This window comes from Quercus lobata, chromosome 9 (assembly GCF_001633185.2).
Source record: "Quercus lobata isolate SW786 chromosome 9, ValleyOak3.0 Primary Assembly, whole genome shotgun sequence".
Taxonomy (NCBI): domain Eukaryota; kingdom Viridiplantae; phylum Streptophyta; class Magnoliopsida; order Fagales; family Fagaceae; genus Quercus; species Quercus lobata.
This window is the reverse complement of record NC_044912.1, coordinates 50,853,803-50,880,318: the sequence shown is the minus strand read 5'-3', so window position 1 is coordinate 50,880,318 and position 26,516 is coordinate 50,853,803. Positions and strand designations below refer to the sequence as shown.

General features: G+C 36.4%; 2 protein-coding genes and 1 long non-coding RNA gene across 3 annotated transcripts; 2 read left to right on the top strand and 1 right to left on the bottom strand.

Moving 5' to 3' along the window:
• Positions 1-2,645: 2,645 nt before the first annotated feature.
• LOC115960618 lies at positions 2,646-6,302 on the bottom strand. The gene is made up of 3 exons (XR_004085210.1): positions 5,578-6,302; positions 3,255-3,509; positions 2,646-3,159 (listed from the first exon to the last, which is right to left on the bottom strand). It is a non-coding gene; the product is annotated as an uncharacterized LOC115960618 (long non-coding RNA).
• Positions 6,303-14,000: 7,698 nt separating this feature from the next.
• Positions 14,001-14,582, top strand: LOC115961958 (TMV resistance protein N-like). Its single transcript, XM_031080843.1, has one exon. It carries the CDS (start codon positions 14,001-14,003, stop codon positions 14,580-14,582), a length of 582 nt encoding a protein of 193 aa, XP_030936703.1.
• A 5,754-nt stretch (positions 14,583-20,336) lies between these two features.
• Positions 20,337-25,566, top strand: LOC115961957. The gene is made up of 4 exons (XM_031080842.1): positions 20,337-20,912; positions 21,132-22,388; positions 22,515-24,994; positions 25,530-25,566. The coding sequence occupies exons 1-4, from the start codon at positions 20,337-20,339 to the stop codon at positions 25,564-25,566; spliced, it is 4,350 nt and encodes a 1,449-aa protein (XP_030936702.1).
• Positions 25,567-26,516: the final 950 nt, after the last annotated feature.

The window sequence follows — 26,516 nt, the reverse complement described above, 5'->3', positions numbered from 1 at the left end:
TACTGTTGGACCGTTTGCCACGTAAGATATTTTTGTTAAATGAGTAATGGTAAGGACCAAAATAAGAAGCGTTTTTCAGATAGGGACTAAAAACGGTAAAAATAAAATGTAGGGACTAAAATGGGAATCACCTGACAATGTAGGAACTAAAATGTACATTTCACCTTTAAACAAAAAGATCGGGTTTATTATGCTGAGTTGGGTCACTTCAGTTGGACCTGAAAAAATGATGTCTCCCTCTAATTTTGTGTTAATCTTAGATTCTTTTTTTTTGGTCAGTAATTTTTTGTTTTCTCTTTTAGATCAGCTTAAAGAGCTTATATGTAATTTTCATTATTGCTTTTTACTGTCTATCTTCCATGCAAATTTGGTTATCTGGTTAGAGCTCCTCCCTTATATTCCTAATGGGTCTTGATATTTGTCTATGTGATATTCTTGTTAGTCTTCTTATCTTCCAGTTTGTTTGTTTGTTTTTCCTTTTTCTTTTTCTTTCAGCTAGAAACATGTGACATTTGATTGTTAAGGCTTTAATCGCAAGGAATCTGAAGGACATATATGGATACTGTAATTTGTAGCAAAATTTAGATTGAAAAATATATGGCTTCAAAGAAAAAGGAAATGCAAAAATTTATCTTCAAAAAAAAATAATAATAATATTACAGATTTGGAAGAAAAAGAAAATCTAATAAAACAAATAAAAAAAGGACAAGGATTTCCTGCACACAAGTCTACAGCAATTCCTACAAACAAAAACAGGTGTCAAGAAAATAAAAAGACACATATACATAGGTCATGTGCGTTGCACATGACCCATATTTTAAGAGAAATCTGTTAACTTAACGTTAACAGCTTCTCTCCTTCAATCTACATTCTAAACCAGACGGCAGCCACAGCAACCCCAGACCGGCCAAGCTCCTCTCTCATCTACATTCCCTCTTTCTCTCTCATCCCCCTTCCCCAGACCGGCAAGAGAATCCGACCACCCACTGCACACGCTATTCCTCCTCTTCACTCCCTTCCCTCTCCGCCGATTCTGCCCCATCCCCTCTCTCACTCCGCTGATGTCGCCCCTAACAGCCTTCTCTCTGTATTTGAGATTATTTTGGTTCGCTTTGTGTGATATATCTAGATGATATAATTCTGGTTTTTTTCTTGCTGTGATAATTAGATTTATTGTTTTAAATTTTTTGAAAATTACCATTTTGGCTAGCTCTTCTTGATTAATCATGTACAAATGAAAATCACTTAATATGTGATCAAAGATAGAATTGAAATTTGATACATGGTGTGTCCTGTTGCTATGTGGCATTTGTCCCTCTTACTAGATTTTAAAATAGTTAGTTTGTTGAACTCACACTGATGGGACGAATGTGTTATTCGTTATTATAGACTCTGGTATTTCACTGCTCATGTCATGTTTAGAGCAGGATGGCCTCTCCATCATGAATAATTTCTAAATTCAAGCTCTTGATGCTAACATCCATCCGTTTCTTCTTGGACAGAGATATCACCACTTCATTCCCAAGTTTTGTTTTCCACTCGCAAGTTGATGACACCTGAGTTTCTAGCTGACATCAAAGTTGGTAGTATTTAGCTGGAAGAGCTTGTTTTTCTCTTAGTGCCAATGTAGCTGGAAGAGCTTGGTTTGACCATTTTAGCTTTTGCCCAAATGGGTCTGAGCTATATTTGTTTGTTGGTTGGTCTCAGTGTTTGTTTGCTTCACTGGAAATCAGAGAGGAAAGGAATTCTCTAGCATTTCACCATACTTGTGGTCAAATTGAGTTTGTGCTTCTAGCACTTTGAGCAGTTGCCTCACTAGGTAGAAAAATTTGTAAAGTATACCTCATTTTGAGTGGAAATTGTAGCCTTGGCTTCTGTCATTTTTTTTTTTTTATCATTATTTTTTTTGTAGGTTTGTATAACTATCTTTTTCAGTAAAAAGTGCTACAAAGTGGCTTTTTTCCCCCTTTTGTGTAACCAGTGGCACTTAGTTGATGATTTGTGTACAAATGCTTGGCACCATTTCGGCATTGATGTTTTTCAGCAGATTATCTTGGATGACGTAATGAATGGAAAGTGTTACTGATTGTGTATTTTTCAAGCTATGTTTTGTTATTATTGTGAGGCAAATGAGCCCTTTCAAACAAAGAGCTGCAGAATATTGAAAATTGCAGTAGAACTTTTTATTTTTTAGTGATGAGTTATGGTATTTTATTAAAAAGATAGACTTCTTGTTGCACAGAAAAAATGGACACAAATTAGCCTAAAAAATTACCATAAAATTTATGTAAAAGAAATTTTTTAAGACCACAGACACAAGACCTATAGTACACAAGTTCCAATCATCCATGTTAACATTTTGTCAAGTGCTTTCAACGGAAAGTCAGAATTGAAGAACCTAGAAGCTTTGCAACTTGAATTTTATAGAGCATTTTCAAAATCTCATGATAAAGTGTGATCATGAAGGAAAAATTATATAATAGGGACTGCAATCCTTTCTACAAGAAGGTGAATTTGGTGGTCTAATTACATATTTGACAAGGAAAGCCAACCAAATCCATATCTAAGATTAAACTTCCCGAATCTTGAATGAGAGCCATATAAAAGGAAAAGCTCAACAAATCTATTGCAAAATTTAAACTTCCTGAATTTAAATTTCCATCCACATCACTCTATTGCATTCATCTAAAGCTGCCTTGTTCAAATATGCAAATACATAGACACAAAAATATAAAAATTTAGCAATAGATTTGTTGAAATATACATTGGCTCACAAAAATATTTCCAAGAAAATATACATCCAAATCCCCCTCCAACCATGGACTGCTAACAAACCAAACACCTTCAACATAAAAAATCAGCATCAAGAACCAAAATTCTACTAAGGTCTTTACTTTCTTCCTTTTGATTTTATACAATCAAGACTCTCTAACACTGTTCACATCCTGGGCTCCATCTTTGGATCAAGTTCAATGCAATTTAGTGCAATATGAAATGCTGCAACAACTAGCTTCTTTGCATACATTTCAGGCAGCAGTTCTGGGTCTATAACCTTGTTGCCATGAACATATTTTCAGGGGCTGAACTCATGGGATTCACAACTATGACCCGGATATGCACACTTGTCATCCACAGAGGCAAAACCATTCAATCTTCTTCCTGAAATAACAGATACAACTAAATTAAGGAAAAGGTTACAAGGAAAAATGAGTCTAAATAATATAGTATATATGTAGAAGTGTAAAAAAAAATACCAAAAGCATGGAAACCATCCTGATCTCCCAAGATGGCATTGCTTTGCCCAGAAACTGAAAACTTCCTACGTGACCTTTGTTTTGACCCCTTGTTGGGAACTTCCAAACCTCATGGCTTCAAACAGAAAGCAAATGTGGGTAGCTTTTCAATTGGTGCAGCCTTCTCCTGGCATCCATTAGGGATGTTGGTATTGTTTTTGGTCAAAGCTAGCTCCCACTCCTTCACTTGTAGTTGATACTTTCCCACAGCGGTGGCTGAATAAAGCACAATAAAATGAGCCTTGAGATACATTTAAATGTAAATACAAACAAACAAGCAGATTAAATATACACAAGCAAAATATCTATCAAAATATATATAAATACACATGCACAAGCAAAATAAACAGGAGTTGCATGAATTTCATGTCCCAAAAAAAGGAACTAATAAAAGCAAATGACTCCCCCCAAATTGACAATATATATCAGCACTAAATTTTGTAAAATCTAAACATAATTTATATGAAATGGGTTTAAGTTACACCTAGTGTAACTTTATAAGAGTTACACATTTTTTAAACCATTGATTTGTACTAGACCTAAGGGTAAAAAAAAAACCTCATGGTCATGTCATTATTATTCCCTAAAAATTAGTAATTAAGTCATTAACTCTTCTTATTAAAAGTAGAAAAATAAAAAACAGCATTAACTCTCTGCTCTCCATCATTAGCATCATCTTCTCTCCCTCTCTCACACGGTCTTTGTATGCTATGTACTTTCAGGCAACCTTTAATTATACAATTGTTAAATTGTATACCCAACTAAGATCTAACCCCAAATATCTTTACATAAACTGCATATAAAGTAGGAGAAGCACTACAAAAAGGTATCAGGTTCAATGAATTTATTTTATTCAATAGATCAATCACCGTGTCAACCATAGAGCAAGAGCATATATGCTACCTTTAAGAACTTATTTCTAATTAAAATCAAAGGGATTTCACAAATTTTGTATACAAGCTATAATTATATAAGAAATAAAGGTTAAAAAAAAGGATTTGTTATACTAATTATTTTATAAGAACTGAAATCGAACAAGACGCTTATATCTATAAGAGTGCGAGGAAGGGAAGAATGGATATAATATAATAATAAATGAACGAAGCAATCAAACACTCTGTCACTGGTGGTGCAACACCGAAAGCATGGCCCCATGAAAGAACAGCTTCACAGGTGGTAGCAAATGAACGAAGCAATCAAACACTCCCAAACATAAAATTATAATAAAAATTTCATTTGTTTCTTGAACTTGCCCTTAATTTCCATTGTCAAGGGTGAAAGCACATAAAACACGAGACCATGTGAGAGAGGAAGAGAAGATGAAGATGATGATGGAGAGCAAAGAGTTAATGCTGTTTTTTATTTTCCTATTTTTGATAAGAAGAATTAATGACTTAGTTACTAATTTCTAAGGAACAATAATAACATGATTATGAGTGTTTTTTTCACCCTTGAATCTGACACAAATCAATGGTCCAAGAAAGGTGTAACTCTTGTGAAGTTACACTAGGTGTAACTCTTGTGAAGTTACACTAGGTGTAACTTGAACCCATCTCAATTTATATATGTGAAAACTAGACCACAAGGCAACATAATGATAAGAAACAAAAAGTAAGTTAAATTATTTCTTTTTCATATTGCACATCAATTCAAATCCAAAAAATATATTCCTTCCATCAGTAGATGTCCAAATCAAATTCCTCTCTTATTCTTCCAGAAAACTTCACTCTCATCTTACATAACATCTGCCCCTCAGTTTCCAAGAGTGTTTAAAAACTCTGAACAATATTTCTTCATATCATTTTAATTCCAAAGATTTCCCTTCTTTGTTTACCGCTGATCTTAGTGGTAATTCAGCCTTTACGATTTTTTTTTCTCAAACTTGTAATAGTGGCTTTGTTTGCAACTAATCTAAAATTCGTATTAGCGTATTTTGTAAAAATTAAATAAAATTAAGATTGCTTCAGCAAAAGCTGAATCCTTTAATAACTCAAGTGCGCTCTCTACATAGGGGATTACATCCACTAAAGTAGCTTACATCATAGTGCTGAACATAATATCAAGAACAATAGTGACATTTTAGATTTTGTATCATTTTATCATTTTATATCATTTTACTATTTAGTGACATCAAGAACATAATATCAAAACCATTCTTCATATTTTGTATCATAAAATAATAGTGACATTTTTTTTTTTTTTTTTTAATTATCAATTCTACCTTCTTCAGTCAAAAAAAAAAAAAAAAAAAAAAAGAACAATAGAAAAGTGATTCAAAAGATACCTGAAGATGTCAGATTAAAGGCATTCCCTTCCTCTCCCTTTTTTGCCATCAATGCTCATAAATGGTTTTGATTAGATCCATGGGGCCAACTCCATCCATAAGGTCTTCTATTTCTTCAAATGCGAACTAATCACACTGTTGAGTATATTCAAACATGTCCATTGTCCTTTCAAACATCCCCTCAGAGATCTTTCCCAAGCCACAGTCATTAATTTCAGAGGAGCTTGGATTGCTCAAAACCCACTCCCAAAAAAAAAAGAATTTACAAATATATCACAGCAAGAACTCAAGCTAGCCAAAATGGTAATTTTACGAAAATTACAAACAAGAAATCTAATTATCACAGCAAGAAAAAACTAGAATTAAATCATCCAAATATATCACACAGAACAAACCAGAATAATATCAAATACAGAGGGATTTGGTAAGAAACCTGAAAAAAATAGGAGCTTTGAAAAGATGGGTAGTAGAATCGGTGGTCCTTGGCGGCGAAGAGGTGGGTGGGGATGGGAATGGCGGAGCATGTGGCAGTGGTTGGAGTTTCTGAGAAGAACAAAGAATGAGGATAAGAGAGGCGTTGATGGGGTTTTAAAGAGAGAGAGAGTATTTTCTTCCCATCAGTACGAGGCCGTGATGCTCTTGCCAGTCTGAGGTTGCTGAGAAAAACAGAGGTGGAGGCGGATGAGAGAGAAGAGAGGCGTATTTGAGAGGAGAGAGGAGAGAGGCCGTCTGGCTAACGCTGTTAAGAGCTCTTCCCTTTTACGTGTTTCTTTATTTGTTTGACACTTGTCCTTGTTTGCAACAGTTGCTGCAAGCTTGTTTGGATGAAATCCTGTGCTTTATTTATAGAGAGGTAATATCATCTACAATATTTCTATAATAAATTATAAGTGGTTAGTTGCTATTTGTCTAAATTTGAACTTAACATTAAGATTACTTTTTTACCCCAATAATAACATCCAGTAATAACCTGCGACTTAGGATTTGTAGTAAAAATGTTATGAATATAATATTTCTCTTATTTATTTGTAGGAGTTTATCAAATCATTAGTATTATGCCCGTGTGATGCACAGTTTAATAAAAAAAATTTATATAAAATTTTAAATATAAATTTTTTGATAATATAATCAAATCTAATACTGTAACAAATAAAATAGTAAAAATATTTTTAAAAATTAAGTTACATGGAAAATATATATTAAGGTTTTTTTTTTAAATATATTATGAAATATTTTTAAAAATTATGGCAAGGTTTATATTTCTAAAAGCTCTTAGAAGTAAAATTGTAATTTAATTATATATACGTGTGTGTGGTACTTAAAAATCTTTCCATTATACTTGCTAACATGTATAGCAGCAGAAGTGCTAATGATATATAAATTTCTTGTATATATGACCAAAAACAAATTCCATAAATTAAAAAAATGTAAGTATTTACACTGCAATGTAAATATTTACCTATAAATTACCAGTCTTAGCCATTTTAATGTTACCATAAGTGAGGAAATAATCTGCAAAATCAATTAAGAACACCAAATCGAAAAATAATATCAATAATCAATATGAATTGCATTATCTAAAATTAAAAAAAAAATCATATAATTTAAGCAATAATTAAACTACATTAATAGAAAAATAGATACTCATAAAAAAATGAAGATAGTTCTTCTCACATAAATCTCCTAATTTCGTATGGTAGATGAGTTCCATCCCAAACAGATTCAGTGATATATATATATATATATATATATATATATTTATATATAAACCTTCTAGGGTACCACAATCAAAATAATTTCAAAAATAGATAATAAAAAAAAGTGCATAAAGAGAAACAAAAACTATATTGCAATGTAAATGTAAAAGTTTACATATAAATTACTTGTCTAGCCATTTTGATATTGCCATAAGTGAGGTAATAATCTGCACAATCAATTAAGAACACCAAATAAAAAAATGCATTAATAATTGAGATCAATTGCATTATGTAAAATGTTTTTAAATATCATAGAATTTAAGTAATAATTGAACTACGTTAATAGAAAAATAGAAACGCAAAAAAAAAAAAAAAAAAAAAAATGGAGGAAGAAGAAAAAAGATAGCGATTCTCATCAAAAAAGCCAAATCTTTCCTTTTGAAGTTCTTCACTTAATTTTGGTTTTTTATTGATTAATTTTAGCATTATTAAATAGTAGAGTACTCTAAACTTAGAGAGTTTTAGTTCAACTCATGTTGTTGTTTTGTTTTTTATTTATTTATATCTTTTTTTTTAACGACTAGTAATTCGGTATTTTTTTTTATTAATTGATTTTAGCATTCTTAAATAGTTTTAGTTCAACTCAACTTCTCTTGGAAATCATATATCACGTTGCCTTTTTTTATTTTTATTTTTTTAAATCCAGTAGAAGATAAGAAAAAAAATATATAAATATTGCTACAATTTATGATTTATTAGACCTCTTTAATTGCAAGTTGAAACCTAATTCACTGTTTTTCTTGGAAACAAACATCTCAAAGCCCAATCCATAGATGCAAGTGTTTGGATTACACTACGTTGCAACCTTAGAAAAAAAGTGTAAAGTTAATCTAATTTTGTTTCAATTAAGATAGAAAAAAAGTGTAAAGTTAATCTAATTTTGTTTCAATTAAGATTTGTATCATATGAAGCAACTTTATCTCCAACATATTTAATTATATCTTTCCCAATTCTAAAATCTCTCACAACTCCAAGTTTAAAAAAAAAAAAAAAAGTTGATAAGAACAAAATTTAAGATATATTTTATCAACTTAGAAATTATAGGTAAAGAAAAATTAAATATGTTTTTAAAATTTAAATTTTTAAAAAATTTATACAATATGATGAAGTCTCTTAGCGCAATTACAGTATTTAAGCCCAAATTTTTAATTTTTTTTATAAAACCTCAACTTTTATTATTTAATTAATTGTATATGATATATTTGTTCAACGCAAGTAACAAGTGGAAGACTTTGGTAGATAAAGATCAAGTGCAATACCTACGAACAGCTGAAATTGAAAGTTACAAAAAAAACAACTTTTAATTTCAATTGAAAGTTACAAAAAAAACAACTTTTAATTTCAACTATTGATTAACATTAAAAGTAAAAAAAAAAAAAAAAAAAATTAAAGTAAAAATAAGTGAAAAGTGAAAAAATATTGTGAGAGTAAAGTGGGTGAATTGTAGCCGGTGCAATACCCTAATCCCAACAAAACAATCTCAATTCTTAAAACACCTACCATTTTTTTTCCAAAATTTCTGAGTCAGTCAACCCAAGACCTCCAACTCTGATTCTTCGGACCCCCGCTCCGCTTCACTGACTTCGATCACAGCTGCCGACCGCTTCACAAATAACACACCAACACTTTGGCTTCTCCACGTCTTGATCCGATCACTGTTCATAATCACACACGAGTCGAGGTACGTTCATAGATCTCCCTTCTCTAATCTGATATCTCTCTCTGCTATATGTTTTGTGACAGAGGCTCGGCGTTTTTTTAATTTTCATGAAACCTCTCTCTTTTCTCTTTCTCTGATTTCTCCCTGATCTCTCGCTTCTTTCTCTTGAATTGAATTATGATAAATGCTTTCATGCTGAATAATATATGTTTCACTTGACCGATCAGTAGAAAAATTATAACTTTCTTATTGTGTAATGAATTGTTAGCATTAGTTTTAATGTTTAATAAAAAAAAAAAAAATTATATGGAAGTATGGAACTAATTTTTGGTACAATAGATTTATAAGATAGGGAAATAATGAAGCATCTTAAAATTAAATAAATAATTAATGGAATGAAAACTCAACAAAAAAATGGAATGAAAAATGAAAATATTAATTTTATGTAGGATAAAGTATCATGACTTTACAAGTCAAGAAATTATTTGAATTGTTTTTAATAATAAAAACATTTTTAAAAAAAATTGTAGATTATGGGGAAGTCACCTGTCACCTGCAATGTTGGATTTTTTTCAAAAGAAAAAATACAAATAATTTAGAAGGTAATGGTGATGATCTAATGTTGCTATCCTCTAGAGTTGATGTCCTAGTTTCTAAAAATCCTCATTTTTTTTTTTGAAAAAATACCACTGATGAAAGTCGATGAGCTTACATTAAGCTTGGCCCCCCTCCCCTAGGTTTGAATATTGGTTCCGTTCCTAGTCCCACCCCTTTAACCACATAAGTCCATGGAGAATATGGTCCTCTTATAGAACACAACTCCAATAACTAATTTAATGTTGACTCCACATGCATATCGCAGTAGACAGATTTAAAGTGCAACTCACCAAGCCTTGTAAGGAGAAATCTGAACACAATTCACATTCAATATTCCAACGAGGACATACAAAATGGAGCATAGATGATCAAAATGGCTATCACTCCAAGAGTAATCTGCAGGAATTGGAGGCAACAGCAGTCTGGTGATAAAAAGAATGGTGTGATCCTGCAAACAATTATAATTTTAACCAACTAAAATAAATAAAGATAGACAGGACAGAACCTGCGCCAAGACAGATACACAGTCCATGAAATAAGTAAAGCCTACTGAAATAACAAACTGAGGTGGTGTAAACAAGCCATTACAATTGCCCAATACTGCAAGCTGGTAATTGATTCCTTGCCATGCTTTCCTAGAACCTGTTTTTCTATCCTTTGATTGGTAAGGCTGCGTTCACTTTCATCAACAAGTTCACATTCTTCTTCCACAACAATATTAGTAACCACAAGTGTCGAAATACACAATAACATGAACAAGCACATATCTAGGTGAGGCACAGGACCTTCCTAAAAAGAAGTAAGATGAAGGCTGATCAATGTAAATATCTAGAAACAGAATTTATATAGAACCACACGGGAATCTTTAGAATGATTCTTCCTGAGTTCCAACTGCTTTCTAGTCTCTGATTCTACCTTCCGAATGTATTAAATGCTGTGATTTGTGGAAATAGAACTGAGTGATGTATTTCAACAGTTAAAATTGGAATCCCACTTGGCAGTTATGGTGCAAGATGTGCTGGGCTGGAATGATTATATAAGGAATTATGGTGCAAGATGTGCTAGGCTGGAACAATTATATTAGGAATCCACGATATATTAGCACGATTTCAGACAAGATTCAATAAAGCTCACCATTTGGTTTTGAAAGTTCAAACCCTATGCATATTGAAACCAACAAGTAAAAACTTTAAGCCAGGAACTTATATATGAAGTTATGGACAGTAGTGTATACCCCAACTCTTATGTGTAACAGATCAAGACTTCTTACGGCATCCTTTTCATCCCGGAAAAATGATATAAAAATCTGAATCAATGCTAGAGAGAGATAAAGAGAGTGCATTACATCAAATTTTATTGAACTCATGCTATAGTAGTAAGATTTATGAGGAACAAATAAAAGGACATGAGAAAGCCATGTGCTGAAAAGGACAAAGCAGCTCCCAATTCTTGTTTTAAAACAAAATTACAAACTAAGAGGTCTTAAGTAAATTTTGTTAGACATATCTAGTAAATCCTATGACCAGCAGCCAACTGCTCTACCGCTGAGCTACTGAGGAACAATGAGAGACTAGCTATCATAGATTTTAATTTCCATTCTTAACCCATATGAACTTGAAGTTCCCAGAGTTACAGGTATTGTGTTGGATATCAGATTGAGATTGAAGGTTCAACAATGTTTTATTTCTCTTTTTGTTTGATACCTTATTCTTTTCTAAAGGAGAGAGCTCCTAGAAGATAACCTTTAACTCTCTTTTTCTCCCAAAATATTCAAAAGTATTATGCAATTGAGAGTAACTTTGGTCATCACAGTCCCTAATCAATAAGGATGCCTTGCTCATCAGAATTGCTACTCCTACCAGCTTCTATAGTTTGAAAGACTTGATTACTATCCTGTCTTGTGTAGCGCTTCTTCCCTTATTTGCTTTTGCTTCATGAGAAATATTTAGTTGAGAGTTTTATGCTTATAAATTCCAGATTCATAAATAATGTTTTCTTCAAACTCGTGTAAAAAAGTTTTTTTGGTTTGTTTTGTTTTTGAAAATAAGTGGTAGTATAGGCCTTTAGTACAAATATTTGAGACTTGAAGAAACTGATGCTGAAAAGCAATAAATACTCCTACACCTACAGAGAAATTTATAGCAGCAGCCATTAAATTTGAACATCACAGTAATCAGTGATACAAGCATTTACATTCTAAAAAATTGTATGCAAAACATTAAACTACAACAACATTGCATAAGAAGAAAAGCACAAAACTTAGAGGCAACAAAAGATGAACTTACATCCTGTCTAGCTAAATCAAGGCGATTATGTCCATTAGAACAAGTTCATTGAGTTCTCCTTTCTCAGCAGCTTCCTAAATTTCCTGCATTTAAGAAATCAACACTTACAATTATGCTACTTGAACTGTTTGACTCAGTTCACCACAAGGGCTAATATGCTACATGCTTCAAAGGATTTATGAGAATCAACAGCAATGAAATGGAATGTTTTTAGATATAAGAGAAAAATATTTTCTTAGTAATGAAAAGAAAAGCATCCAAAAATGAAATTTCCGAAGGATTTCTATTAACCTGTGTATGCAGGAAACACTCTTTAGAAATAAACAAATTCTGATAAATTTAAAGCCTTAATCTCTTGACAGATTAAGCCATTTATGAGGTAATGGCTTTGGTATTGTACATTCTGATTACCTCTACCACTTCTTCAGCTGCTCTGATGAAAGCTTGAAAGTTGAAACCAGTCTCCGTGCTTTTCTGACACCTTCATCTGGATACCTTTTCAAGCGTGCGCTAATCTTACGATACTCTTCAACCTTTCTTTTTTTTTTTCCCTCTTCCTGTTGATGTCTTCTATGCGGCTCCTTTGTCTTTTCCTGCTGCTGCACTTGGCATTCCTAATCTAGAGAACGTTAATGCCAGCTTTCCAAATAGTGCATATCAGAGATATTACATGAATTCAACATAACAAGATTGTAGGTTTTGTGTTCAGGCATCATATATACAGAATGCACATGGTCTCCCAATACTCATAAATCAGGACATGGACGGTAAAGCTAGGACAGTGATCTGTTCATTTGGGGGATTAACTCATTAACTGTAATCTGAACAGAAAAACTATAATCTAGTTGATTTACTTCTAAGTATTTTCAGCTACAGTATCTAATACCTCAGATTTAATTCTGGAGGACATAGACAATGCAATAATATTCAGAACCAAATTTTCTTAGCCAGTAAATCTAACAAAAATTTCTTAACACGTAATAGATGACCGAGAAAAGAGCTTCACTTTTAACTCACATGTCAAATTGTCAATTGCGATTTCAGAAAGGTGAAAACTCAGATTACCCTATTTGTAAGCTATAAAGGCATTCTATTAAGGATGTTATAGAAAGCACTTCAAATTGACCAAGAGTGAGTCAACCATAACTTAAGCTACTATAATATTTTTCATAGTAATACAGATTCAAGTGTAACATAACCCTGCGTGATGTAATTTTACAAACATAAATCTTAAATGTCATTACTGTCAGAACCTAGTAAAGCATTTCTTCGGGAGGTACAAAATGATTCCAACCCATGCATTTTCGATACTTTTATTTTGTATTAGGAAATTCCAAATTACTCTAGTCAGGACTAATTCTTGGTCCTTAGGTATCAGCTCGAAAACAAATCAATAAGGCTCACTCCAATAAATTTCTTTAGCAAATGTATACATACAGAAAACCATTAACCATTTGACCTCTCTCTCTCTCTCTCTCTCTCTATATATATATATATACACACTGAAAAAATTGGTGAATCAACCAAGTGGGTCCCCTAACTTCGATGAACATTTACCAAAGTTTATATTATGCAAACATTTCTTTACAAGGCTGACTTCTGCTTGTGCACTGCAGTTAAAGGGGGAATTTCCTTCACAAGTTTCTATTAATACCTCAATCCTCTTCTCTCTACCACTCCTCTCAAGTGGTGAACCAACATGTGGTCAATAGCTAAAATTTGAATTGCTTGTTATGTCAAATAAGATCCAACATCCTTCAATTTAACATTCCAAAAGAAACAATTAGAATACTTTTTGTTGCTTTTTGTAAAAGTACAGAACAACAAGACTGAAGGCTGTGCAAAACTTGAAAACTAGACTCCTTTGTGTTTCATGCTAATTTCTTGGTATCTTACTTCATCATAAAAGTCATATTGCTATATGATTTGCTATCGCGTGCACAAAGTTAAATTCACACTAATTTCTTGTAGAAACAGAAAAAAGGGGAAGAGAGAGAACGTGGAAAGCTAAAAAACGAAAAAGGGAAAGAAGAAGAAGAAGAAGAAGAAGAAGAAGAAGAAGAGAGAGAAATCCCAAAGAAACGTCTGGTTCTTGCTTTTTTTACTCCACTCTGTGTTGCAACCATGGCTCATTACTTTGCTCCACCCTTATCCGTCCTTGCTCCTTTTCTCTTCTTCAGTTTAGGCAGCGCCCTGCTCTTACCTCAGTTAGGTCTCTGTGTTGCAACCATGGCTCATTCTGTGGGCCAAGAAAACTTTGCTCCATCCTTATCAACCCCAATATTGACATATAAATATGACGTCTTCATTAGTTTTCATGCGGAAGATACCCGCACAAGATTTACCAGCTATCTCTTTGCTGCTTTAGAACATAAAAGGATTCGTGTGTATAGAGGGGAATTTATTCAGGCTGAGCTGATGAAGGCAATCGAGACATCAAGGATTGCAGTTGTGGTGTTCTCAAAAAAATATGCTACTTCCAATTGGTGCCTGGATGAGCTGGTGAAGATCATGGAATGCAAAAGGGTGTTAAATCAAACGGTGCTGCCTATTTTTTATGACGTGTCTCCATCCGAGGTGCGAAAACATAAGGGGAATCTTGCGGAAGCAATCCTGAATGGCCCTGAAGACAAGGTGAACATTTGGAAGGCTACTTTGAAGGACGTTGCAAACTTGGCAGGCTTGCATTTGAGACCATATCGGTAAGATTTCTCATATATTCAGGTGTTTGTTTGTTAATTATAAAAGCTGATTCTATTGATTATGAAATTTGTTACCAGGATCTTTGTGTGTATGGATTAATCTCTAGAAATGTGTTTAAAATTTTCAATGGCATATATTTGAGTTCGAAAAAGAATTTGACTGTTATTGTCAACTAAGATTTCTCATATATTCAGGTGTGCGTTTGTTAATTATAAAAACTGATTCCATTGTAATTAATACAGAGGTGAACTTTTAAGATATTTCATATTCTAGATAGCCAATAGAAGTATTCAATCGCATGATGATTTTTTGGTTGCTGTCATAGGTGTAATTTATAAAATACACAGCAGTTGGAGTGTGCTGTGTTGGTACGGAGATATTGGCAAGGGAGGAAGGGGGGGGGGGGTAAGAGGGGGAAAACACAATATAATATGCTTTTTGTGTGCTGAACATCTTTATTGGCAGCAATGCTCTAACATGAAAAACTCATTATAGCTTTTAGCAATTTTAAGTTGACATGTGCAGATTTTTGAATGAATTTGATAGAATAATGGTCTGGAGTCAAATTTTAGAGAGTCTTAACTGTTAGTGTGCTATTCTCTCAGATCAGCCATGTATGTCATGGAGGTCAGGTATGAGTGTAGGACAAGTAGGGCTTTATCAGGATCTTTGTGTGTATGGATTAATCTCTAGAAATGTGTTTAAAATTTTAAATGGCATATATTTGAGTTCTTCGAAAAAGAATTTGAATGTTATTGTCAACTAAGATTTCTCATATATTCAGGTGTTTGTTTGTCAATTATAAAAACTGATTCCATTGTAATTAATACAGAAATTAACTTTAAGATATTTCATATTCTAGATAGCCAATAGAAGCATGCAATCGCATGATGATTTTTTGTTTTCAATCACATGGTGACTTAGTTGTTGTCATAGGTGTAATTTTTAAAATACCGAGTCTTTTGGTGCCTTTTATTCAGAGATTGAAGTATTTCAACAGATGGTGGAGTTGCCATTGATTATGAAATGCGTTACCTTGTATTATTAAGTACCTACTTGGCCCTCTATTGATCATTTTTCCCTATTTAGTTAATAGGACACTATAAATCAATAATACTTAGTTTTGGTCTTTCAATTAGTAGATTTTTATTATTGGTTGGTGCTTCTGTTCATTTTATAGCTGACTCCTCTCTCTCTTGTTTGTTCATTTTTCCCTATTGTTATTATAATCTTGAATATTTTAGCCTTTGATTTATTAAGATATTTCTATAATTTGATGATCAAATTTTAAAATCATATATAATATGTGTGTATGTATATTCAATAAAAAGGGGAAAAATAATTTAAGTATAATAAATGAGACAATAAATAATTTACTAATTTGTTACCTTATGTAAAAATTTAATGTATTTTGGCATTTCATTCCATTTTTCGTAGCTTATTTATTTTTATTTTATGATCACTAACTTCTATTCTTTTTATATAAAAAATAATAATAATAATAATTGTGGGTGCTCTTGCAATTGCAGGCCTGAGCCAGAATTTATAGAAGAAATTGTCGAAACGATTTGGAAAATTCTATATGTGGAATCACCTACCAGTACCATTCCACCCTGTCGTCAGAACGATGTTCCTGGTCAATACTCTTCATTAATTATCCCGCTAAAAGGTGCTTTGTCGGATCTTGCTGAGCGGACCCACTTTTTTTTTTTTCCAAAAAAAAAAAATACTGTGTTACTGCTCACCGCTTCTATTCCTTATGACTTTCTCACTTTCCGATGCACGTCCCTCTCAACTTTCAAGTCCAACTAAAAAAAATAAAATAATAAAAAGCCCCTTTCAAGTCCATTTTACTATTTCTTCATGCTGTGCCTAAAAGTCTTTGTCGTGGTCCCGTTTTACGCGAGTTCTTCGTCTTCAACTGGTACAAACAAAGCCGAATCGTCCCTTAGACGCCATTGGCAATTAAGGATTGCAAGTGAAGTGAATCCCATTCCTCGTCATCCCTCTCCCTCCTTTCGTTCCCTGCTTTTATTCATTGCCGTTGTTCATTGTCATCCTTTTTTTCCAAATCTTGATTTCTGTTCTATTTACCAAATTTCTTCTTCTTCTTCTCCTTCGCACATTTCTGTCTTACTCTGTTTTTTCGTCTGTCCTTAATTTGTCTCACTTTCAGTAAACTTTTTTTTTTTTTTTGAGAAGACCATTGTTATTGTTTCTAAGTCAGGGGGTCCAATGCAACAGCAAATATCTATACTCTCTTTTATTAGCTCAAGAAAGACAGTTTTTTTTTTTTTAAATGGTAAACTTGGAAGAGTATCATTCCAACTTGAAATTGAATTACAACAGAGCAAGGAAACAGGCAGAAATTACAACAAGTCTTCCCTAAGAATCTGCTGAATGGGAGGGGGGTTGACACCCTTCCATATCTGAGTTTGGCCTGATAGTTTAGCTTCCCTTGCTAACGCATGAGCTGCTCTGTTGCTGTCCCTTTTCAAGTGCTTGAAGGAATAACAAGAGAAGGAGTGCGAAGAAGACTTGATATCATGAAGGATATGACCAACCTCACCACCTAAGTCTCCCGAGGTTAGAGCTTGAATCACTGATAGAGCGTCTGACACAAAGATGGCATGAGAAATCTGCATCTCTGAAGCGAAAGGGACTCCCTGGAGAAGGGCAAATGCCTCAGTCACCTTGGCAGAAAAGTCTGATGGGAGGGGTTTGCTTAGAGCTCTGATGGGGTTGCCTGAGCAATCTCTGATGATTACACCTATGCAAGAGTTCCTCCCATTATCTGAAGTTGCTCCATCAAGAAAGACAGTTGCTTGGATCGTTTTTTTTTTTTTTTAGTCTGTCATTTTGTTAAAATTAAGAACGTGCACTTTTTGAGTATGATGATTGCATAATTTATATATGTTGGTTAGAGAAATTGTCATCTTATTATTTTGTTATTGCTATTGAGAAGTAGTTCTTTGGGATCCACCCCTCCCTCCCTTTGTGAAAATATGCAACACTTCCTTCCACCTATATGCTAACTTGATCTTTATTGGGACTACCAATTTTATAGTTATCATCTATATCACTTGACTCATTGCACGATCCATATATATGGGAGGAGATGTGGAAGCTATTTAGAGTTCTAATTCTTTCATCGTTTTGTACATTAATTAATTGCTACATTATTAAAATCTTTAGTAGAAGTTGAAAAAATAGCTCTTGCATTTGATGGAGTGAGTGCTTGCTTGGAAGTTGGTACTCTAATAAATCATTCAAACAAAGCTTTAAAACAAGTTCGGGTCTCTACAAAATTAGCAAATTGGGGCATCCATCACAACAAGGAGATCTAGATTATGCGTCCGTTTAGGATTTGCTTATTTTGCTGAAACTGAAAACTTTTTGTTGAAAGTACTGTAGATAAAGGTAAAAATTAGCTGAAACAATACAGTGGAACTCATGAATAGTACCAAAAAGTGCAGTGAGACTTATGAATAGTAGCAAAAAAAAGCTGAATAGTAAAATAAATTGGAAAAAAATAATCCATCCCAAACGCACACTATATATATATATATATTTATTATTTTATTATTTCAATTTGTGAAATCTAGGATCCAACTTCTTGTGGATGAGATTTGTTTCATATGTGAGGTGGTAAATTAGCAAACCTTAGAAAGGATTTTTTTTTTTTCAATACGGGCAAAATGTAACCATTTTTAGATGAATTAAATGTATATATTATAACTTGACTTGCTTTTTGTTGGCAAGATGTTTAGCCCATTCAATTCTCAAATTCTCTCAAATCCTACAATTATGATCAATTTGCAAAAACTATTTATGCCATCAAATATGAAATTGAGCTTTTTATGAGAAAATTGTTACGCAACCATAGAAATTTTGCTCAAAATTATGTTACTGTCTTTTAGACTTTTACTTGTTTTTTTCCTTTTGTTTGGGCAAAATCCCTCTTTATATATGAGAGAGAGAGCGAGGCTTAAGTTGGCTTAAGTTATACCTAGGGTCCGTTTGGATTGAACTTATTTTTATTGAAACTGAAAACTGAAAACTGAAAACACTGTAGCAAAATAATTTTTAAATGTGTGAATAGTACCGTGGAACCCATTTTTAATATTTTTTCTGAATAAAGTGGCTGTGGGTCCCATGAACAGTGCGTGAACAGTGTTGCTACAGTTGTGAACAGTAAATTTTGTCTCCCTGAAACGCGTGAATGTAAAAAAAAAAAAAAAATTTGAAATGAAAACGCAGACGCCGAATCCAAACCGACACCTAGTATAACTTTTGTGAACACAAGGAAGTTGCCCCAACGCTTTACTTTCTAGGCCCATAACGAGGTTAAAATGTCCAGGACAACCAGAAGCTAAGGAATTCAAGGCTAACCCAATTGGGGTTTTATTAGGGTTAGGCTTTTGGTAGTTTTCTACTAATTGGAAGTTTCAGGTTTTGGATTCATGGGTTGAAATTCTGGTATCGATCTAGGTATAACCCAAGACAAGCCAAAAGTTATAAAGATAAAACTCCATAATCGATAAAAGTTATAAAGATAAAACTCCATAATCGATAAGCCATCTCACAATGAAGAAGTAAGTGGTCTACTGTCTCTCTACAATAATGGCACATAATGCACTAGTCCACAAAATCTAATCTCCTCAATCTCAAGTTATCACCCGTTAGGATCTTATTCCAAGCTACACACCAAACAAAAAAAGAAACTCACCTAGGGGCCTTTACTCTCTGATAGAGAAGCGGAAAATAATCCATCTCCAGCTCGTCCAAATGGCTCGTCCAGAGCCTACAACGCAGGTTGATCCCAGAGTTTATCCAGAAGAAGAAGAAACGTCCATGAATAATAGCACCACTCCATAAACTGTCTTCTATGAAAGACATGATTGTCCATTAGGTTCGTCCATGAGCAATCGTTAGATATCCTTGGATGACTAAACCGTCCTACGCTAGACGGACGGAAGCTCAACACTTAGACTTTTGACTAAACCCGCAACTATCTCAACAAACCCTTCGAATAAGTTAACTTCCATTAGCGGTTACAGTTTTATATCCGTTGAGGTAGTTAACTCCGGAGTTGTTGGTTTCCACAAATCCTGGGACGGTTATTGGACAAGTAACCGTCCCAGGCTCCCTATATAAGGGACCGGTCTGAACCTGACAGAGGTAAGATTTTCTCTCAGACAATTTTCCAAAATACTTGGAACTTCCTTCTCTACGAAACTGACTTCTCCATCGGAGGGGGTTCGACCGGTCTTCTCCGGTCTCCTCTTTGATTGTGTTTCCTTCCTTGCAGGCCATCAACCGTTTCGATAGCCCACCGAAGCCAGGCCATCCACCTTACTGATTCGGAGCGATATCAGTTGGCGCCGTCTGTGGGGAGCGAAGGTTGTTTTGCGACTTTCTTTTCCGCGACAAAGGGTTAGGATGGTCAGGACCAGGTCGAGGGCTACTAGCCCTGGCCGTCAGGGAAGCAGAGGCGCTTCAAGTGATCCCCAGCGTGATCGCCAATCTGCACCAGTCATGCAGACGTCATCCGTTCAGAATATGCAATCCATGGCGGTTGCAATGGCGGAATTGACTCGCCAAAACCAGGAGTTAAGGATGGAGATCACTCAGAGGAGATAGACACGTGAGGAACACGCAGGGCAGACACAAGGCCATGGTGACACACAGAATACTGAGATTGGAAGTCAGTTTAGAGGCACCACTTCACGGACAGTGCCACACTTAAAAGAGGAGATGGACCAAATGAAGAAAGTCATGGAGGAGATGAAGGAGAACATGAGGAGAACGAATCCTATAGAGGATTTGGTCCACAGGACTGACTCTCCTTTTACGGCTTCCATCAATGGCCACCCTCTACCATCAAAGTTCAAACTACCTTCCCTGGACTCGTATGATGGGACGCGTGACCCCTTTGATTACATTGCAACATTCAAGACAACAATGCACCTTCAAGGGGTCCCTGATGAAATCATGTGTCGAGCCTTCCCTACTACCCTTAAAGGCCCGGCACGAGTTTGGTTCAGTAAAATCCCCCCAAGTTCCGTAAGTTCTTTCGAAGAGTTAAGCAAATTGTTTGTTAACCATTTCATCGGGGGACAGAGGCACAAGCGCTCTTCGTCCAGCTTACTGACCATAGAACAAGGGGAGAACGAAAGCCTGCGGTCATTCATCACTCGCTTCAACAGAGTAGCCCTTAGTGTGGACGAGGTGGACGACAAGCTTCTACTAGCAGCCTTCCACAACGGGATTAATTCGGATTTATTTATCCACAAGCTATATGAGAAGGAGCCTCAAACCATGGCCGAGCTCGTCCATTCGGCTCAGAACTTCATGAATGCAGAAGATGCAATCATAGCCAAGAAGAGGAAAAGAGCTGAGAGGATAGAAGCGCACCCAGCTCGACACTCAGAACAAGCCCCTCGTCCAAAGAAGGGACAGACGGAAGATAGGAAGGAACGAGATGGCAGGAAGACAGGTCCCTTGGGAAGAAGCCAGAACTATACGCCCTTGAACGCTCCACTTAATCAGGTGCTCATGCAAATTAAAGACGATCCTTCTTTAAAATGGCCAGAGAAGATGAAAGGGGATCCCAACAAGCGCAATAAGAACAAATATTGTCGCTTTCACAGGGACCATGGGCATGACACGGATGAGTGTTATGACCTAAAACAGCAAATTGAGAACCTTATCAGGCAAGGAAAGTTGAAGCACTTTGTTGGAAGGGATCGTACAGATGAGAAGCTGAAAGGCAAAATAGAGGAATCATCCCGGCCCCCACTAGGAGAGATAAGGATTATCGTTGGAGGGAACCCGATGGGGCAATCTTCCAAGTCGAAGAAGACGTATCTCAAAGCGGTACAAAATGTCCAGCTCTCTGGACGAACACCAAGGACGAGATCAATGGACGAGCCAACCATTTCCTTCACCGATGAAGATGCTGAGAGGATCCATCACCCGCATGACGATGCGATCGTCATTACACTGCTCATTGCAGATTATACAACCAGAAGGGTGTTAGTTGACAATGGAAGTTTAGTAGACATATTGTACTACCCCGCCTTCCAACAGATGAGGCTTGGACGAGATCAACTTCGTCCAGTATGCTCGCCGCTGATAGGATTTGGAGGAATGAAGGTGCAGCCCGTGGGTACCATTACATTACCAGTTGTGGTAGGGTCATACCCGCAACAGATAACCAAGGAAGTCAATTTCCTCGTGGTAGACTGTACTTCTTCATACAATGCCATCATTGGAAGACCCACTCTTAATAGTTGGAAGGCGATAACCTCGACCTACCATCTATCAGTCAAATTCCCTACGGAGTACGGGATAGGACAAGCACAAGGAGATCAGTTGGCAGCTAGAGAATGCTACTTAGCCATGATGGCTTTGGACGAACAGGTGCAGACAATGAGCATTGAGGAAAGAAGAGTTATTGCAAAGCCCACGGAAGTGTTGGAAAATGTTCTTTTGCAAGAAGATGATCCTGAGAAATTTACCAGAATTGGAACAGGTATGAAGGAGAAGGCAAGAGAAGACCTCATCCAATTCCTGAGAAAAAGTATCGACATATTTGCATGGAGTCATGACGACATGCCAGGAATCGACCCAAGTGTGATCACTCATCGATTGAATGTGTACCCCTTTTTTAAGCCTATCCGTCAGAAGAAGAGGGTATTCGCTCCCGAGAGGGACAAGGCAATCAAGGAAGAGGTTCAAAAACTGACCACGGCAAAGTTCATTAAGGAAGTCTATTACCCGGATTGGTTAGCCAATGTGGTGATGGTGAAGAAAGCTAATGGAAAGTGGAGAATGTGTGTAGACTTCACTGACTTGAACAAAGCATGTCCCAAGGATAGTTATCCTCTGCCACGCATTGATCAATTGGTGGACTCTACTGCTGGCCATCAGTTGCTGAGCTTCATGGATGCCTTCTCAGGATATAATCAGATCAAGATGGATGAAGCCGATCAGGAAAAAACTTCCTTCATTACCAGCCAAGACTTGTTTTGCTACAAAGTGATGTCCTTCGGCTTGAAGAACGCAGGGGCAACTTATCAAAGGTTAGTGAATCATATGTTTCGTCCACAAATAGGACGGAATGTGGAGGTTTATGTCGACGACATGCTTGTGAAGAGCATAGACAAGGGAAGCCATCTAGACGACCTACAGGAAACCTTTGAAACACTTCGGCAATATAAGATGAAGTTGAACCCAAGCAAGTGTGCATTCGGAGTATCGTCGGGAAAGTTTCTGGGGTTCATGGTCTCGCAAAGAGGAATTGAGGCAAATCCGGACAAGATCCAGGCTATATTGAACATGGAGCCACCGAAGAATATCAAGGAAGTCCAATCCCTCACAGGACGAGTTGCCGCTTTGAACAGGTTTGTTTCGAAAGCCACAGATAAGTGTTTACCTTTCTTTAAAGTCCTCAGGAAGGCATTTGAGTGGACGGACGAATGCCAAAGGGCCTTCCAAGACCTGAAGGACTATCTCACAACGGCCCCATTATTAAGCCCATCCGTGCAAGGAGAAGAACTGTACTTATACTTAGCGGTGTCCCCACACGCCGTAAGTTCAGCTTCAATCAGAGAAGAGGGGAAAATACAAAAACCGGTGTACTACACTAGCCGGGCACTCAGAGGAGCAGAGGGAAGATATCCGCTCATGGAGAAATTGGCTTTTGCACTGATAACGGCTTCTAGGAAGTTAAGACATTACTTCCAAGTTCATGTCATCAATGTCATGACAGACCATCCGCTTAAGAAGGCAATGAACAAGCTGGAAGCCGCAGGACGACTGATTCAGTGGGCAGTTGAACTTAGTGAATTCGACATTCGGTACCAACCGAGAAATGCAATAAAGGCTCAAGCCCTAGCAGATTTCATCGCAGAGTTCACTCCAAGTTACGAAGACCTGGGGGAAGGAGAATACAACAACAAATGGGTCGTCCATGTAGATGGATCATCTACATTATATGCTGGAGGAATAGGAGTTGTTTTGCAGTTGCCAGAAGGGGACAAATTGAAATACAAGGCCCGTCTGCAATACCAGACTACTAACAATGAAGTGGAGTATGAAGCCCTTTTAAAGGGGTTGGAACTGGCCAAATCTATAGAAGCAGACTCAATACTTGTCCTGGGAGACTCTCAACTGGTCATAGGCCAAGTCAATGGAACATGTGAAGCCAAGGAAGACAAAATGAAGAAATATCTAAGGAAGGTAGTACGCCTTGTGAAGAAATTCAAAAAAGCAGATTTTGTTCAAATCCCAAGGAAAGAGAATGTGGAGGCAGATACTCTGGCAAAGGAAGCATCTGCGAATGAGGCGTTGGACGATATGGATGATGTACACTACATGCCAAGTATAGACCTTCCAGAACTGATGCAGATAGAGGGAGAAGGAAATTGGATGACCCCAATAGTGTCCTACTTAAAGGACGGAAGGCTTCCAGAAGAGAAGGACGAAGCTAGGAAGCTCAGGGTCAAGTCAGCCAGGTATGTGCTTATAGACGAGGTGTTATACAAGAGAGGTTTTTTCCAGCCTCTCTTAAGATGTTTGGCTCCGGACGAAGCAAATTACATGTTGAGGGAGGTTCACGAAGGAGCATGCGGGAACCATTCGGGAGCCAGATCACTCGTCCATAAAGTCATCCGTAGCGGATTCTATTGGCCAACCATCCAAGCTGATGCTAAAGCATATGTCAAAGTATGTGATCAATGTCAACGCTTCAGCAACATTCCCAGACAACCAGCAGAATATCTCACGCCAATGATGGCCCCTTGGCCTTTCGCGCAATGGGGACTAGACATTTTGGGGCCCTTTCCGACTGGAACTCGGCAAATGAAGTTTCTGGTGGTGGGAATAGACTACTTCACAAAATGGGTGAAAGCTGAACCCTTAGCCAAAATTACGCAGCAGAATGTCAAGAACTTCGTCTGGAAGAACATTGTATGCAGATTCGGAGTACCTAGAGTACTAGTGTCTGACAATGGACGACAGTTTGACAACACACCTTTCAGGGAATTTTGTGAACAGCTAGGAATGAAGAACCACTACTCCTTACCCTCCCACCCACAGGCCAATGGCCAGGCAGAAGTAGCGAACCGATCCTTGCTGAAGATCATCAAGACTCGGCTCGAAGGGGTAAAGGGAATATGGCCGGATGAATTACCAGGTGTTTTATGGGCTTATAGAACGACAGCGAGAACTCCAACAGGAGAAACTCCTTTTAAACTAGCCTACGGAAGCGAGGCAGTTATACCAGCAGAAGTACACATGACGAGCCACAGGGTGAGGAAGTATCAAACTGAAGAAAACAAGGAACAGCTCCGTCTTAACCTTGACCTTATGGACGAGGTCAGGATGGATGCAGAACAGAGGACAGCAAGGTACAAAAATCTCATGGCAAGACAATATGACGCTATGGTGAAGCCTAGGCGTTTCAACATTGGGGATCTCGTCTTGAAGAGGGTTACCTTGGCAACAAGAAACCCGGCCTACGGGAAACTTGGCCCAAATTGGGAAGGACCTTATAGGGTTATCAACTGCAAAAGGCAAGGATCCTACTATTTGGAAGCTTTGAAGGGCGGAGGCTGGAACACCCTTGGAATGTTGAGCACCTCAGGAAGTACCATCAATAAGTCCTGACTCTTCACCAGTGTCCTTGGACGAGATATCTGGACGAGTAGAAGTGTTTACTACTATCAAGTGTTTTTAAGTATTTTAATAATCCCCTAGAAAGTACATTAGTGTTTTCACTTTTGTGCTATTCATGGATGAGTTGGTTTGTATTTTTAATTCAATAAGGCACTAGCTCATGAGCATGTGCCATGCCTGTGGACGAATGTTTACATAAGTTTGGATTTTCAAATATATATATATTGTTTTCAAGTATATTATTGGAATCCTTAAATGTTCATTCAGATTGATCCGCAAAAAGAAAGCAAGCATGGACGAATGAAATCCTTGGACGCAAGGATATATCGTCCATAAGCCTTCCTCCAAAGGAAAGATGAAAAGGTACATCCGTCCAAAGCAAGAGACGAGATGAAATCTAAACTGAAAATTAAGCTAAGGTCCATTTGTCCAGAATATAGGACGAGATGAAACCTAACCTGAAAATGAAACTAAGGTCCATCCGTCCAGAACATAGGACGAGATGAAACCCAAGCTAAAAATAAAGCAAAGTTTCATCCGTCCAGAACATGGGACGAGATGAAAAGGGCATACTCGTCTAGACCTCAAGACGAGGTGAATTCCCAAAAGTGTTCGTCCGAGACATGGACGAGCAAAACTAGCTTAACAATCCATTACATTGGACGAGAAAACGCTAAAAAGTCTAATCATCAAGGATGACAAAATGATCGTCCATAATTTTGGAATGATGAAAAATCTAGCCAAAAGGAATCAATTTACTTTATCTTGGTGATGTAATAAAATTCACCCACATGCCCAAGACGAGGTGAACTGAATTCCTAGATGGACGAACCACACTGCTGATATGAAAATAAAAATTTCTTACATAAAGCAGGAAACGTGTATATTCAAACACAATGGAAGTAAAAATAGAAGTATTCATTTCTTTCATGAAATTCAAAGGGTGGACGATCAACGTCCAAAAACCCCTTCAGTTTTCAATATGAAAATGTATATAAAACTCGTCCATAATCCTGGACGAGATGATTGTACTTGCATGAACTTTAAAAAAGAAAAAGAAGTAAAAGCCCAAAACAACAGGCACTTCTATGAAAAGGCAAATAAAAGTAAATTTTCTAAGGAAATAGATTTCACTTGGGCAAGCTCGTCTTGGGGTCGTCCTGAATGACTTCAGTGTTAGCATTGTCCATGATGTTGACGTCCTCGGAACTCGTCTGCAACACGGAACTCTCTGTAGCAAGAGGAAGCTTGAAC